The sequence below is a fragment of the Colossoma macropomum genome, unplaced genomic scaffold, assembly GCF_904425465.1.
Source record: "Colossoma macropomum unplaced genomic scaffold, Colossoma_macropomum, whole genome shotgun sequence".
Classification (NCBI taxonomy): Eukaryota; Metazoa; Chordata; class Actinopteri; order Characiformes; family Serrasalmidae; genus Colossoma; species Colossoma macropomum.
In genome coordinates, this window is record NW_023494804.1 from 32,434,281 (window position 1) to 32,451,090 (window position 16,810).

At 38.3% G+C, this 16,810-nt stretch overlaps 1 protein-coding gene across 2 annotated transcripts in view; it reads left to right on the top strand.

The window, feature by feature from the left end:
- Positions 1–16,810, top strand: part of tiam1a (TIAM Rac1 associated GEF 1a) — a 131,577-nt gene that overhangs the window by 60,303 nt on the left and 54,464 nt on the right. For both annotated transcript variants that reach the window (XM_036594673.1, XM_036594674.1), the window contains 5 exons: positions 2,138–2,310; positions 3,101–3,325; positions 7,113–7,298; positions 12,200–12,346; positions 13,064–13,138. In XM_036594673.1, coding sequence (XP_036450566.1) covers positions 2,138–2,310; positions 3,101–3,325; positions 7,113–7,298; positions 12,200–12,346; positions 13,064–13,138 — 806 coding nt within the window. The remainder of the gene's footprint in view (positions 1–2,137; positions 2,311–3,100; positions 3,326–7,112; positions 7,299–12,199; positions 12,347–13,063; positions 13,139–16,810) is intronic.

The window sequence follows — 16,810 nt, forward strand, 5'->3', positions numbered from 1 at the left end:
TGATGTCTACAATGCAAATATGGCCATTTTTCTACTATCCGCAATGGCCAGTGAACCTACACGTCTTCTGAGTTGTTATAAGAAATGTTGGTAATGGCAAAATCTGATGAAAATGTGTTTTCTTTTGATACTATTTTAATCAGAGGTGGGTAGTGACTGGTTACCCTTATGCCAATTCATGTAATTAAGTAAAATACTGATGGATTTGGACTCGTCTGAGTATTTTCAAATCATAAAACTTACTTCTACTCAAGTATATTAGTGAATAAAAGAATCTACTTTTTACTTAGTTACATTTTAGCCATTCATATTTAGTTTTTTTTGTTTTATTTAATTTTTTTTTATTTAAGTAGAAAAATAGAGCCTAACAAACTTCAGTTTCTGTGCTGGTAAAAGTTCCACTGAGGTTCTATAGGTTACTCAGTACTTAAGTAGTTTTTATGACTTTTGTCCTTCGTCTTAAGTTGTTTTTGGTAAGGTACTATTATACAATAAATAAATAAACCATTTAATGAATAAAAGCAGACAACAGAGAAGGCAAAAACATCGAGGAAAGGAAGGAACTTAATGTACATGTAAAACAAATTCTAAAAATAAATACTTAATAATAATAATAAAGTAACAATAAAATAAATAAGTATGAAAGATAAGATAATAATGAAACGGAGCTACAAGAAATTGTAGCACATAATACAAAAATGTAAAATCACAAGAAAAATAAAATAAAATAATAGTAAAAATAAATAAGAAATAATAAGAAAAATTAAAATAAAAAGATGTTTTAATCGGCTTTTTAACCTTTTCAACTCCTTGGGACCACCGGTGGTGCCAAAATGCACTTCGTCATATTCTTCATAACTTTCATATTTCATAAGCTTCATTTAAAGGTGGGTGTCATATTAGAGCTGTCCTCTTTCCAGTCAGATAGATGGGTGATGTAGTTTTAAAACTTTATAATAAAAGAAGCTGAACTCACAACTTTTTTTTCTACTCAAAGTCGACCCATTTTTCCACGAATTTGAGCTATAAACTGGATCTCAGATGGCGTCTCATCAGTGATATACTCTGTAAAAATGGTTTTTAAAAAAAAAATACAAAGAGCATCTAAGATTTTTGGCTTTCAGCAGTAAATTGTAAGCATATAGCAATATGCGTATGAACATAAAACACATGTTCTGTTAATTTGAGGGGAGCTTTTACAAAAAAAAAAAATAAAATAAAAATTTACAGTTATTTCATACAGTGAATAATTTGCCTTACGATTTGGGCATGTAAATTCAGATGGAAAAACCGAAATATACCTACGAGCATAAATGGTTAAAATTGCTAACTGAAGAGGCTTGTTGTCCTACATGAAATCTCTGCCATGAAGGGATCTTAAAAAAATGTTTTAGGCCAAATCCTTATTTCAACACTGTCGTAAAACAATGCCCAGGCACCAGGCACTGTGTTCATAACCTTTTGATGTAGTAGTTTTCTGTAGCTTTAAAATGCGTTAAACACTTCAGACGTCTGGTTCCTATCACCACTGCTGTGACTCGACTTTCTCTAGAGGGGTGCATTTCGCGTAAAGCTTACACTTAAATCCTCAGACACAATTTCTCTTTGAATACTCTTTCAACGCACTGGCAATTATCAGACTAGTTTGCTCGGGGAAGGGGTCCGACGATGCAAAATACATTGCATGCAATTACACATTTCCACCAGAGAGGTCTCCAAATCCCCTAGTCTTACAAAGTGTAGCTTCAATGATTTAATAATGCACACATTTTTACATTTACATTTACTGCATTTGGCAGATGCTCTTATCCAGAGCGACGTACAGTTTGACCATTTCACACAGGTAGGCGAAGGTAGTGTTAGGAGTCTTGCCCAAGGACTCTTATTGGTATAGTGTAGGATGCTTACCCAGGAAGGGGATTGAACCCCAGTTACCCACTACACTATACCAACCACACATTCTGAAAAATGCTGAGAAGAGTTCCCCTTTAACAAAGAATAGGGGCTACTTAGGAATGATTAGCATGCTCTTGCTGGCTGTTGACTTTCTTGCCTAGCTTCTGCCAGTCATTATAAGTCATGCTAATTACTCAAACAATCCATTTATTCTCTTTTATCTCCTGTCTTTTGAACCCAGGATGCACTCTGTTCTTCTTTGAGACTGATGGGCGCTCAGGGATCGATCACAACAGCATTCCAAAACATGCAGTATGGGCTGAGAACAGCATCGTCCAGGCTGTTCCAGAACACCCCAAGAAGGACTTTGTTTTCTGCCTCAGTAACTCTCTGGGAGATGCCTTTCTGTTCCAGGTGAGTTAGCTCTGATTTCAGCAGGTGCAGTATGGCCTGAGCCTCTTAGGCATCGAGTCTGCTTAGACCTTTTTCTACCTACTATGCTGCATGTGTCCAAATGATATTATATCAGTTCATCATTTAGGTGGATGGTAGGAAAAAAGGACGGAACATTCAGGATTTGCTTTGTCTGAACCCCTTTTATGTCCTTTATGCTAATGCTTGGCATTTAGTGGGGTGGGGAATGATCTGTATCATTCAGGGGTTGATTTTAAAGGTTACCACGTCAGATTTGACTTTACCGTTCAGCTGCTCCTCTCCTAAATGTCAATCAAATACCCGCTTGCATTGTCATATTGATAATGGAAACTATGCACATCTTAAAATCATTAAAGTTCTCGAAAGAATAACAGTTGATCTAATGGTTTTACAGCCTTATTCCTGTGTAATATTAACTAGGATGGAGAGTATCTAGCTAACCAGCTTCTCTCTGGTTTGCCAATGAACGGCAATCTCCTTCTAAGGCTGTCTAGTATGTGAAACAGTTAATGATTGCTATACTGATTGCTGTGATGATTATATTGCGTGCGGTTTTGGCAGGCAGGCAGTTTGTACGCTCCTGTTATGTAGCCAGTATTCCCCCCTCCCAAGCATTAACACATTTAATCTGCCCTTTTTGGACCAGATCTTTTAAGATTTTCAGCAACTGAGCTCAACCCTGCAGTTTGTCAAAACCTTGATATCTGATTAAAGAAGGAAAACATGTCAGCCTCATCAGTCTAATCTCTGTTTCCACTGGTGTGATCAGACATCTGGGCAGACAGAACTGGAAAACTGGATCACGGCCATCCACTCGGCCTGTGCCACGGCCGTGGCCCGGCAGCACCACCGGGAGGACAACGTGCGCTTCCTGCGCTCCGAGATCAAGAAGCTGGAGCAGAAGATCGACATGGATGAGAAGATGAAGAAGATGGGAGACATGCAGCTCTCGGCCGTCACTGACGCCAAGAAGAGGAAGACCATCCTGGAACAGGTACGTGACCCTGTCTTACCTAACCTACCGTCGACGATACGTTCAGAGACGTCGGCTTCGCCGCTTTTTCCCATGTTCTACTTTATTTTCCTCTTGAGATCCATTTCTGACGTTTGATTGGGTAATATGTACACTCTAAAAAGATGGTTCTTTGGTAAAGAAAAAGGTTCTATGTAGAACCATGAACACTCAAAGAACCCTTTGCATGATTAAGTGGTTCTTTGCATCTTAAAATGTTTCTTCAGATTGATGGAAAATGTGCTGTAAATGGTTCTATATAGCAGCCAAAAGGGTTCTTCTATTATTACAGTGTCAAGCTTGCAACAATAGAAGAACCCTTTAGGGTGCTTTATAGAACCTTTTTTTCATAAGGTTCTATAAAGAACCATGTATAGCACATTCATGCATATTTTCCAACAATCTGAAGAATCATTTCATGATGCCAAGAACCCTTTCACCATGCAAAGGGTTCTTTGAGTGTTCGTGGTTCTATACAGACCACTAAAGAACCCTCAAAGAACCAACTTTTTTAAGAGCGTACCAAAAACAAATGTAATTCATTTTTACACGTCCGTTTTCTAACCACTCTTTTTTTCATGTGCCTTATATGCAAATGAGCTATGTTTTGATTGGCTGTCTTGTATTATGCCTCATTCAATTACTTGTTCAAAAAGATTGAGACACTAACAACATAAAAATGGACAGATTTTCAGCTTTGTTGGATCGGGTTCTTTTACATATCTAAATTAATAAATCATATTGTGAGTGTAGGAGAATAGATTAAAAGGCTGAAAAAGCCTCTGCATTAAATGATCAAAGTCCTATAGGCTTCTGAGGGGCTGAATTACTGCAGGCTTGACTTTTTTAAGGCATTACATTGTACATTTTTCAGTTATACAGTCAGACATACTTTCTGCTCATTTGCTCTTCTGATTGTTTCCCTGGCTGCTTTATTTTACATCTCAGCGCAGTAAAGAAGCGCGTGTGGTTAAGATGTTTCACTTGTTCCAGTCTATCAACATGTACTCAAGGCTGATGTTCTGTTTTGCCTTTTTCTAACATTCCTCTTCAAAACATTTCTGTCATGCCGACGGTTCTATTCCAAGAATGGCATGTTCTTTACACTCAGAGGACACAAGTGGGCTTTGCTGCTCAGGGGCAGAATCCTTCACTGAGAGTGTACAGCTGTACACAGTGTACACAGGTGGGCTTACTGCCTCACTGACACACAGGTGTGTTCACGCTGCTGTTTTTCATTCACTCCAATTAGGTCACTGTTTTTGTTGAGCTTGCGCTTCACTTTCTGTGGAGTTTACTCAAAGCTCAGTGTGAAACCATCCGGTTATTCTCACGAACATGACAAATACTGGAACTCTTTCCAATTAAGTAAACTTTTTTGTGTTTTAATGAAAAATATTATGACAAGCTGTGTTTGCTAGTCATGCTCTGGCTAGTCTTTTTGAGTCATGCTCAAATCGTCACTGCCAAAACAATCACTATGGAAGCGTTTGGCAAGTTTCGGTGTTGGGACTGTTTTGTTAGCAACGAAATTAATGGTTCAATCATTTATTTTAATAAAATTAACATGATTAAGTCACTCAAAGCAAAATGATTTTGGTTTAAAGTCCAATTGAGTTAAAAGTCTGAAATTAATTTTCAACTCTGACTCTAAACTAATTCGACCGAATGATCCATACCGCCTTGTTGGATTGTTAAAATATGAAGCTGAATCATTTAACTGATATAGAATTGTAGATAAATCTGTCAGTAATATTTTTTTCTTTTCAATGTTTCTGTACTGTTGTTGGATTAAGTATTTTATTATTAAGATAAGTAATAAGACATACATACTTTGAAAAACAGTATTTTTCCAAGTTTATTTCACTTCCACAGCACATTGACAACACAGTGAGATTTTCTTTTTACTTTTGCTACGTAGTGTTTTGTTGATTCGGTTTGCTTTCTTACAGTTTACAAGAGACTGAACTCTTTTTTTTTTCTAATTAAAAAATAATAAACATTGGTAATCAGAAAAACATACGTGGACACGATGAGAATTAGGGTAAAAAATGCCAACAAATAATAAAAAAAAACTTTAGAATAGAAAACTGAACTACTCAAACTTTTTGCTGTGTCATGAAGAGCACTAGTTAATCTTCTAAATGATATGAATATAGTTTGTCTGAATGATGCTTATAACACTCAAACATTTATGGACAAGTTCTGAGGAGGTTTTTTGAGAATGACTCACTCATGAGGACTTATGTGGTGCTCTAGGTGGCATACTTAGCTAAATCCTATTGTAATGTGTGGCTCAGTGTAGGTGTTTAATAGCTGTTTTGGTGTTGAGGATAATGTGCAGGTGTATTGTTTGAAGGTAATGGCTGATTATGTGAGAGAAGTTTGTTTTGGCTTTGCAGTAGGTCTACAGCAGGCCGAGAACTGCGCGTCTGAATGAATAGAACTCTGTACATAGGCGTCAGTGTAGGGGGCGCTGGCACCCCGAGCGCTGTAGTCAGTTTAAATTGAATAGGCTGAAATCAGCTGCAGTAGCAAAATGTCTTAGAATAGACAGTAGAGACCTTTAGTATTGACGGCTACAGCGGCAGCTATGGTGGATGACAAAAACTGCTATTTCGCAAGTATTTTCCAAAGGAGTTTGACTTGTTGCTACTTGCCATCATAGATTTACTAGTTCAGAGCAAAGATACCTGTTGTAGACAGTTCACTGTGAGAGTGAAATGGGTAAATTTAGCCTTTTCATTTAATTTATTGTTACTTTTTTATGTTTTAACATATAATTTTGTTTTCACTGCATACTAGACGCTATCTTATTAATGAAATCAAGGCATATTTTTCAAAGACGAATAGCTGGGCTTTTTTTGTCATTGTGCCTATAAGACTGAAATATGTAAATTATCTCTCTTCTGATTTGCTGCCTTGTATTGTTTGGCATTCAAAAAGCAGTCTGAGCTAAAACACTCCTTATAACTTCAGCGTGAGTGGACGGCGCCAAACTGCTATAGGCAGACTAGGCAGGTATATGTAAATATGTTGGTTTTTGTGACATCACAAAGTTTTGCTAACTTAGTCTTTGTACAGGGAGTGTGTGGACTTGAAAGTATGTTTGAAACAGAGCTTATATACTACATCAATATGTATCTGATCAGAGCTGCAGTTAAACAGAATGAGAATCACCAAGAGCAAAACAATGGAGAATCGATTAGTTGTAGACAATTAGTCAAATCATTTTGTCCATTGTCTCTTGAATAGGTGCTCAAGCTTATTTTTACAGTATGAATGTTGCTATCAAAAGTTTTGGTCTGTAGTGTACTTCAGTTATAGCCTTACAGTCTAATTCTGTGGCCAGTTTTTGATAGAAAAATGTTTCACGTAATATTTTCACATAAGCCATAAGCCCCCTAGCCATTCCAATTTTCAAATAATAAAGCAAAAATCTCCCTTAACTCTGATATCAGATTAACTAGGACACTGTTGGCTTGTTGTTCTCTGTATTCAGCTCTGTGTTGAGCTGCTAGTGAGCAATGATGAGTAAAAGGGAAGGGGGAGAACAGTTAACACCTCTCCACAAAGACAGCCATACGGAGGTAAAACAGACAGCACAACTGCAGCTTTCCTGGTGTTAAGAAATCATGGACAACTGCCACAATAAAAAATAGTATTTAAATACAAAAAAGTGTTTTTTTTGCTCACCTGTTAAGGCTCGGGATGGTATTTTATGTCTGTGAAAAGGGGTTAACTGTATTTTACTCTTTCTCCTTCTCAGATCTTCCTGTGGGAGCAGAACCTGGAGCAGTTTCATATGGATCTGTTTCGCTTCCGCTGTTATCTGTCCAGCCTGCAGGGCGGCGAACTCCCCAACCCCAAACGCCTGCTGGCCTTCGCCTCCCGCCCCACCAAACTGGCCATGGGCCGCCTGGGCATCTTTTCCGTCTCTTCCTTCCACGCCCTGGTACGAGGAAAACACACATCTGCTTACAGATACAAATACAGAAACTTTTATTTCTCACTTACATGTAATCTTACCCTCCCTTCACTCGTACGCATGCGATTACATAATGCTAATCTATACACACTACCATTCTAAAGTTAGGACTTTTTTATTATTTTAAATACAATAATGAATTATTCAGCGTTGGTGTAAATATTATGAGCTTTTTAGATGTTTTATGCACTATGACAAGTTTAGGTTTTAAGTTTTTAGTGATATATATTACAGTATAATATACCGTAAATATCTATCTACAGTAAATATTTGTAAAGTTATCCAATCTGGGATTTGATCACCACTTTTCAGATATGAGGCATTCAGAATGTCAGGCTTTCTCAGTCATTTCAGAATCATCTACAGCTCTGTTCTTTGTTCTGGACAAACCTAACATTTCTTGAATATTTACAAAAAGATTTTTAGCTTTGTCTGTATTATCTAAAGCTTAGAAGTTGCATTGGGCCTGTTAGAATCATTTAGATGTTGTTGCTGTCGAAACAAATCCTTATATCTGGAAGTAACTTTAGTAAATTCACTAGACAGGATAAAGATAAAGTCTAGCAACTTTCACTTCTTTCAACTTTTAAAAGTTAATGTAAATATAATTTATTCTAATTATAATCTAGATTCAACTTTATTGTCAATGTGCAGAGTACAGGTACAGAGCCACTGAAATCCACTAAAAATGCTATATAAAAATAAATCATAGCATTAAATTTTAACACCGTCCAATTTTGGACGGTGCCAATATGAGCACTACTGTTCAAATGTTTTGAATGAATGTTTTCAATAAAGTAATAATTCAATAATTTCAACAAAATTAGCCAATTGTGTGGCATTGGATTTACATTTACATTATATAATTTAGTATTGTGTCATAAAATAACAAAATGATTAATATGAGATTATTAATATGCAATGATATTGGCTTTGTATTATCAAAAACATTGATATGCTTGATATTCTACACACATATAGAAACTTTCATTTCATACTCAGATTCCCCACACGTGTTCAGAGAAACACGCATATACTAATCTATAGATCTACATTCAGTTTCCCTTCTTAGAAACATTCACGCGTTTCTTATCACGCCGGCGTTCTCACACTCATTCTCCTCTCGTTCACACGCTCATGTGCTCTTACATAACACTCAGTTCAGTTAACGCAGCAGAGGCCTGAAGCCACGCCAGGACAGGAACACAGACTCCCTGCATTCTAACCAATCTCAGCCGGCGCTCCTGACGCTCCTGACGCTCCTGTGGCCGGTTATGGAATGTGTAGGACGGCATGACACGATAAGTGTCTGTCTCAGTCTGAGAGAAGAACAGCATGAAAGAATGAAGAGAGGAGCTACACCAGTCTAACAGCATTACTCTTCCACACGGTGGGAAAAACACTGAGAGAGAGAGATTGTAAAAAAAGACAGAGAGAAAGAGGAGGAGAACAGAAAGAGAGAGAGAGAAAGAGAAGAAGATTTTGCAAGAAAGAGAGAGAAAGACAATAAGAAAGAGAAAAGATATTGTAAGACTGAAAAAGAAAGACATAGAGAGAAAGAAACCGAAAGACAAAAGAGATATTGTAAGAAAGAAAAAGAGAGAGAACGACAGAGAAAGAGCAAGAAAAACAGAAAGAGACCAAGAGAGAGAGACAGAGACAGACAGAAAGAAAGAGATGCTGCCAGAAAGAGAATGAAAGAAATAGACAGAAAGACAGACAGAGAGAGAGAGAGAGAGAGAAAGAGAGAGAGAGACAGAAAGAGAGGAACAGAGAAATTACAAGAAAGAGAGAGATATACTGAAGGAAAGAGAGAAAGAAAGAGAAGGAGATATTGTAAGAAAGAAAGGGAGAAAGAAGCAGAAAGAGAGAGAAAGATCTTGCAAGAAAGAGAGAGAATAACAGAGAAAGAGCGAGAAAAACAGTGAGAGACAGAAAGAAAAAGAGATGTAGCAAGAAAAAAAGTGAGACAGAGAGAGGAAAAGAGAGGCACAGCAAAAAAGAGAAGGAGACATGGTAAGAAAGAAAGATACAGAGAGAAAGAAGCGGAAAGACGGGGAGAGATCTTGCAAGAAAGATAGAGAGAAAGAACGACAGAGAATGAGTGAGAAAGACAGAAAGAGAGTGAGAGACAGAAAAAAAGAGATGTTGCACGAAAGAAAGTGAGACAGAGAGAGGAAAAGAGAGACAGAAAGAAAGAGAAGGAGATATTGTCGGAAACAGACAGCGACGTTGCAAGAAAGTAAGAAATGTAAGAAAGAAAGGAATGAAAGAAGAAGAGAAAAAGAAGGAGATATTGTAAGAAAGAAAGAGAAACAGAGACAGAGTAACAGAGAGATTGTAAGAAAGAGAGAGAATGGCAGAGAGTGAAAGAGAGAAGGAAAAAAGAGTGATAAAAGAGAGATAGTGAGAGAGAGAGGGCGAGTTACAGTGGTTAATCAGTAATTGGTCTGGCTGTGCTGGATTGGCCTGTCGGGCTTTTTCCCTACATAATCTCTGCTTTACGATCGTGTATTAAGATTATAGAAGAATTTGCATTCAATTTTTTTTAAATCTCTCTCTCTCTCTCACTGTATCTGCCTCTCGCTCGCCCGGCCGCTCGCTCCTGATAAGCTGAACTGAAGGGTAACGCTGCTGAGGCTGAGTGGACCCCACTCAGTGCGTTTGCTCATCAGCGATTGCACTTTTTCTCGTACGAGGTTTGCAATCATATTTTATGAGTGAGTGATTCTCTAATGACCTGTGGGATTTAAACGCTCATCTGTGCTGGAGCAGCGCAGCCTCGCCGTGACTCCTCTTAGCGCCGGAGCTCGGCCCCGATGTGAATTAACCCAGAAACGCCAGCCTGATTCTCCGTCTCTGCGTGAGCTGTACAGATATGTAACAACACTCTGACTGTATGTATATTCATGCTGTGGCCTAAATATATCCTAGATATATATCCAGAGAGAGAACTGTGTCGACTCTCATCTTAGGGCTTGAAAATAATTGTTAGAAAGAGTTCTTTTGAGTAACGGCAGAGGAGAACTACTTTTGGTTCCCTAAAGCCGGGGTTACTCTACACGACTTTTACCCCGATTTTAGCCCCGATTCTGAGTCTGAGCTGGTCGGCTCTAGCCTGCAGATCTTTGGGTCAGTCGGAGTCGACAGATGGAGTGAGAGTCAAGTCGGGTGTGAGGGGCGCAGACTCAGATTTACAGCCTCATAATCGAGTTTCAGACCAGTTGGAGTTTATCAAACATTTGATTTTTTCGACCCGACTACACGACTCAATCTGAACGGGCTCCTGCAACAGCCAATGAAAACTGAGAGCACGAAAGAAGAAAATACAGCAAGTGAACAAAGAAAAATGGCGAAAAGTCTCTCACATGTGGAGTGAAGCTTTTTATTCACAATTCAAGAGTTTTATTGTCATATACACAGGCAGTTACGCTGTACAATGAAATTCTTACTTTGCTGTTCCTCCATTCACCAAATATATTCTTAGAAAAAAAGAAAGTAATTTTAATGAGCTGAGTTTAAGGCACAATCAAGTTTATGTACATTTAAAAATCTAAAAAATACCAAACTGATCACATTTTTAAATCCATGATCCTTATTTAAACATGTTTACCTGCTGCTTCTTTACTGTGTAGCGCAAACGGTGGAGAAAACAGCAGCAGCAGCTCCACGTTTGTTTATTTGTGTCTTCTAGTAACGAGCGAGAGTTCAGTGAGCTCCATTCGGTTTAGCAGCAGCTTAAAAGTTGAGTAGTGTGTGATCCTGAATTGTTTAGTGTGGATCCCCAATATTTCAGTCTCCCAAAAACTAGTTTAATAGTCTGAGACGCCCAGTCTTTTATAATCTGTTTAGACTTTAAAAGTTGGGTAGTGAACCCACGACTTGTAGAACCTTTTCAGTGGATGGGTCTTTAAAGGGCCTAACATTTTGTTTAATGCGAGTTTATGTAGTAAATAAACACTTTATTTAATGTTTTAATTAACATTACTTTTAATGTAATGTAAGTGGAACCAGACTTTTTTCCAAATCCTTTGAGGTCAGTTCTTTTAGTCCATCCATCATTGAATTTACACACAATGTGAAGGATAATTTTCAAATGATGTCAAAACGTCAAAAATGGAGATACTAGGTTTTCTTCTCACTGCAATGATATACATTTATCTCATTATTTAGGCTACAGCAGTTTAGCTCCGCCCTCTCATGCGGAAGTTATAAGGAGTGTTTCTCTCCGGACTTGAAAGAGGCAAAACAAAAGACAATCAGAACAGAGCTCATTTATATAGATCTTAAAGGCACAGTAACAAAAACAGCCTGTTTAATTCTTCATGAAGAGAGGTTGGAAAATGGCCAGGTAAAAATTTATTATTATTATGTTTTTAGTACATAAACTTGACACAGATGCCATAAGTGGACCTCAAAAAAAATTGGATATGTGTCTTTTAAAGAGATTTTGGTATATGATTAGTTAATGTAAAAAAAATAGACATTTTTAAAGAAACTTTTTATAATTTACAGCCATTAAAGGTGTTTTCTAGGACTGTACATCTAAACTGAGAACCATTTCTGAGCCTGTGTTGTTGAGAATGTAGTGTGGGAGGACCTAAGGGTGGCATTTATGTCAGCATGTTTGTGTAACATGGTTTAGAGGCTTGAGGCTAACTGTGCTATCGTATGTCACTGCTAATGCTGATGATTAATACATTAATAACAGGCCTCGAGCCACTTTAGGCCCCTCTTGACATCTCACATCATCTACTCACTCCACTAGGGGGACGTGTCAAGGCTTTTAAGCCATCATATGCAGTTAAGGGCTTTGAGCATCATATACTGCATATAGAATAACAGATGTGTGACCGTGTGTTTTTCAGGTTGCAGCGAGGATGGAGAGTGGGGTCCGGAAGCGCACGCAGGCCTTGTCCCGCTCGTCCAGCAAACGCAAGAGCCGCTTCTCCTCACTGTGGGGTCTGGACACTACCTCAAAGAAGAAGAGCAAAGGCAGACCCAGCATCAACCAGGTTTGCCTCCTCACTCACTATAACGCAGAATTATAGGCTTCGGCTAGTGATGGCACTGATCTGATGCCTGTTGCGTTCTAAAAATAATGTATTTTATAACATCTGGAATATATTATAATATGTATATTATAAGATGCCCTTATTGAGGCTTACACAGCGTCTAGAAACCCACTCACCCATACCAGGCTGTCATCACTCTGTCCCTTGTGACTTTTATATTTAATATGCATAAAACCAAAAGCAATTAGCATATCGCTGTTGTTGGAACAAAACCTCGGATCTCCAAAATGGTAACTTTACAGGAGAAGGAAAAAACACACTTTACTTTTAATGTGAGTCAATGGAACCAGACTTTTTTCCAAGTAATTTTGGGTCATTTTTTTTGGTCCATCCATCATGAAATTTTGAAACAATGTAAAGGGCAACAGGCATTTTCAAATTATGGCAAAAACTAAAAAACGACAAAAATGGAGATACAAGGTTTTGTTCTGACAGCAGCGATATGAAGGATAATGAAGATTTCTAATTTTAGTTGAAACCTTTGCATATGCTGACTGTTTCAATACAGCTTCATGAATAAAATATGAACGAAACATTAGTTGAGTGAAATATTCGTTCAGTTTCAGGAATATGATATGTATATGCATATCTCTGGCCTTTAATGATCCAAAGATGAGTGAGGCTTCACTCCCCAGTCACTGCTGCGCTCTGTTGCAGGTGTTCGTGGATGGAGAGGAACCAGTGAAGAAAAGTCTGGAGCGCATGTTTGAGGATCCAGCCAAGGAGAGCTCGGTAAGGGAAAATACCAAAGCACACCAGCACTCTCTGTACATTTAAAGGGATAATTTGGTGAAGAATGAAATCCACACAGTTCTGCCCTTTACTCCAAATGAATAGCACTGTGCAAACATTTTACACACCTGAGAGAATTAGAATTAAAAAAGCTTCTTATCTGGTCAGAACACATTTATTGGCTTAGAAAAACACGAATATTAGGATAAATACAAGTAATATTAATACAGTAAGTAGTGATTTTACACTGTCAGTGTGTTTATTTAACTATTTCCAACACCGATTTTGGCTAATCAGTGCTTTATTGGGTTAAATCAGGGTGATGGAATTTCAGAAATTCATTCAGGAGAAATCTGGAACCAACCCTGTGTTCTTCAAACTAGCTCACAAGATATCAATGACTTTTTTACTGTATTTATGTTTATTTACATCTATTCTAATGATATTTTGCGCTTTTACTGGCAAAAACACACTTACTGACCAGATAAATGGTGTTAAACTATGTGTATAGATGCCTGAAACCACAATACTGTAGTCGACCACCGAAAACAAGTTTGGTGTCTGAAGTTTGCTTATGAGGCTAATGGCACCAAGAAATCATGAAAGCTTATATCCCAACAGTTAGCATTGTGCAATATGGATTACTAAATCTTCACACACTTGCTTAAAATTTTGTCTGTACTTCTGACTCTTTTTATATATAACAATAAACAGTCATATTTCAGATTGCTTAACAACTTGACACAGTTTTATGGACATTTGCCTCATGCTTATATGTAGATATAAGCAGAGACATTATAAACACTGCAAAATAAATGGTATCTAAGCAAATAAAACATCTTAAATCAAGCAAATGTCTAATATTTTTCATTATGAGAAGATTTTGTAACTCATTTCTGTAAATTTTTTACTCAGATTAAGTCATTTTATTTTTTATTCTGTGAAAGTGTCTTATTATATTGGCAGATAATTTAACTTCAATTTCAAGAAATAATGTTAAAAAAGGAAAAATATCTACCAATGGATTGGACTGAAGATGTTTTAACTTGCTTAGAAATCATTTTTTGCAGTGATGGAGGAGACGTCAGTTCAGTGATTTGAAAAATTAGTGAGACATCTTGTAACACTCAGCATGGATGTTGTTTACGAGGAAACTTCCACCCTTCAATAAAAAGAGCCAATCTGCTTGCAAATAAAGCTGCAAGCGGGAAAAGCCCTCTCTTGTTGTGGAGGTATGCATGTGCAGCAGCCGGAATGAGCTGAAAACACACTTTTTTGCATTATTTGAGTCAAACACTACAAACTATTCATCGATTTTTGTCAGATTTTACCAGTTATTTCAAATATGTTTTAAAATATTAATGTGTCTTTCAGTTTGGGGTTTTACAGGCCTCTCCCCATTCAAAGATGGGAGCCTGGTTATGTATGGCTGGAAAAAACACCCTGGGTCCATTACAGAGATGTCCACTGAGTGGACGGTTGCTCTATAAGGACTTTGGTATAAGCTTCTGTTAGTTACATTAGCTTTGTAGCTCCAGTGAAAAACTGTAAAAGCAAACAAACGTCGGTAACACTTTCTATGAATGTCACCTTTGTAAGCATCTATAAACACATTTATAACATGTTATAATGCATTCATATGGCATTATAAACATGATTATAAACATTTCTAAAAATGAATTACACTTTATAGCCATGTTTATTATACATTATGAATTGTTAATATAATGCGTTATAAGTAGTGTTGATAATATGTTATACTGTCAGTGCCAAAGAAGTCAGTCCCAGCTTGGAGAGCGTAAAGACAAATACCAAGCTAACGGTGGTGTACATTACCTTTCCCACATTGGGTAAAACACTGATGGCAGCTCTAGTTTAAACTCTGACATTTGAAGCCTGTAATGTGCTTTACTGTGAATGTTTTAGTGTTTCAGTAAATCCTTCAGTAAATACTTCAACTTGAAGCCTCACTCTTAACACTGGAGGAGGCTTTAGTACAGTACGCTTCACTTTACTTAGAGTGGACAAATACAAGTTATGAGCTCTTATAATTTGTTATGACCAGTACTTATAATGTATTATGTTAACAATTCATAATGTATAATAAGCATGGCTATAACATGTAATGCATTTTAATATATATATTTTTTTGCCATGTTTATAATGCCTTATGAATGCATTATAACATTTTATGAATGTGTTTATAGATGCTTACAAAGGTGACATTCATAGAAAGTGTTACCCAAACGTCTTGTCTTTGGTAATTTGATTCCTTTAAAGCTGCTGTAGATGCTATTTAGTGAGATCTTTCAGAGAGTGGAGGATCAGCACTGTTGTGCAGGTCCTCATCTAGAAGAGCTCCTACAATGAATTGTTTTGTACAGTATGACAGATTTTTTAAGCAAAAAAAGCCAAAAAAATACTAGAAAACAACAAATGCAAGCATGGGGTGTATCCCCAGTAAGGGATAGAGACGGAGAGGGAGAATAGGGGGAGTTCGACTCTAGTTCTCTGGACTCTGCTGCCAGGGGTCTCCTGGGACAGACATGGGGGGGATGCCAGACTCCTCTCCTACCAGACACATCCATTACAGGCCTGGAGAAGAGACAGATGGTGTGTGTTTTGGGGGTGAGCTGTGTATGTGTGTGAGAGAGAACAGAAGAACGTGTATACTGAGCGTCTGTAACCGCAATCCCCCACATCCCCATTCCTCCCCATCGCTCCGTGTGTGTGGGCCCGCCGTCATGTGGACCACCGTCAGTGGCACGGCCAGATTGCAGTGAGAAGGGGGAGGAGAGGCCTGTCACTCGATAGTGGAGGATAAGCTATCGGCGGGCAGGCAGCATGCTGCTGCTGACAGCAGGCCAGAGCTGCTGACAGGCCTCAGAGCAGAGGGCCAGCAGCCCCGTGTCCACCCACACTGCCCCCCTGTCACTCACACCTCACCCTATCGATCGGCCACCAGGGGCCCAGTCCGCATCTCCGAGGGGCACAAAGGGATCAGAGACTGCCGTGATTGGGTGCCAAGTTAATTAGATTGCGCAGATTAGTCGGAATCGGAATCAGACACAGCGCTTGCTTGACACTTTTCAGCCATATCGATCTGGCAGCCCTGTTTAATTGTGATAAGATTAAATAATGCGTGCATGAAAAGAGCGCTGACTTAATGCTTCAGAATTTTGTGCTAAAACTGCAGGTTTACAATTTGGTTAATAACCTTAAGGCTTATTATCCACTAACTACGATTAATTGCTTTCGAACTGCTGTGGAAGTTTCACTATGTGGCCAAAAGTATGTGGACAAGCCTCCTAATTAATGAGTTCAAGTGTTTCAGCCACAGCCATTGCTAACAGGTGTGAAAAATCAGGCACACAGCCATGCACAGCCCTGCTAGATCTGCCCGGGTCAACTGTAACTGCTACTAATGTGAAATAGAAGCATCTAGGAGCAACAACAGCTCAGCTACAAAGCATTAGAGCACACATAAATATCGTAAAATATCACCTATTCTCTGTTGCATCACTTGAGTTCCAAACTGCCTCTGGAAGCAACATCAACACAAAAACTGTGCGTCGTGAGTTTCATGAAATAGGTTGCAATAAATGAGCAGCTGCACACAAGGCTAAGATCACTATGCGCAATGCCAAGTGTCAGCTGGAGGGGTGTAAAGCA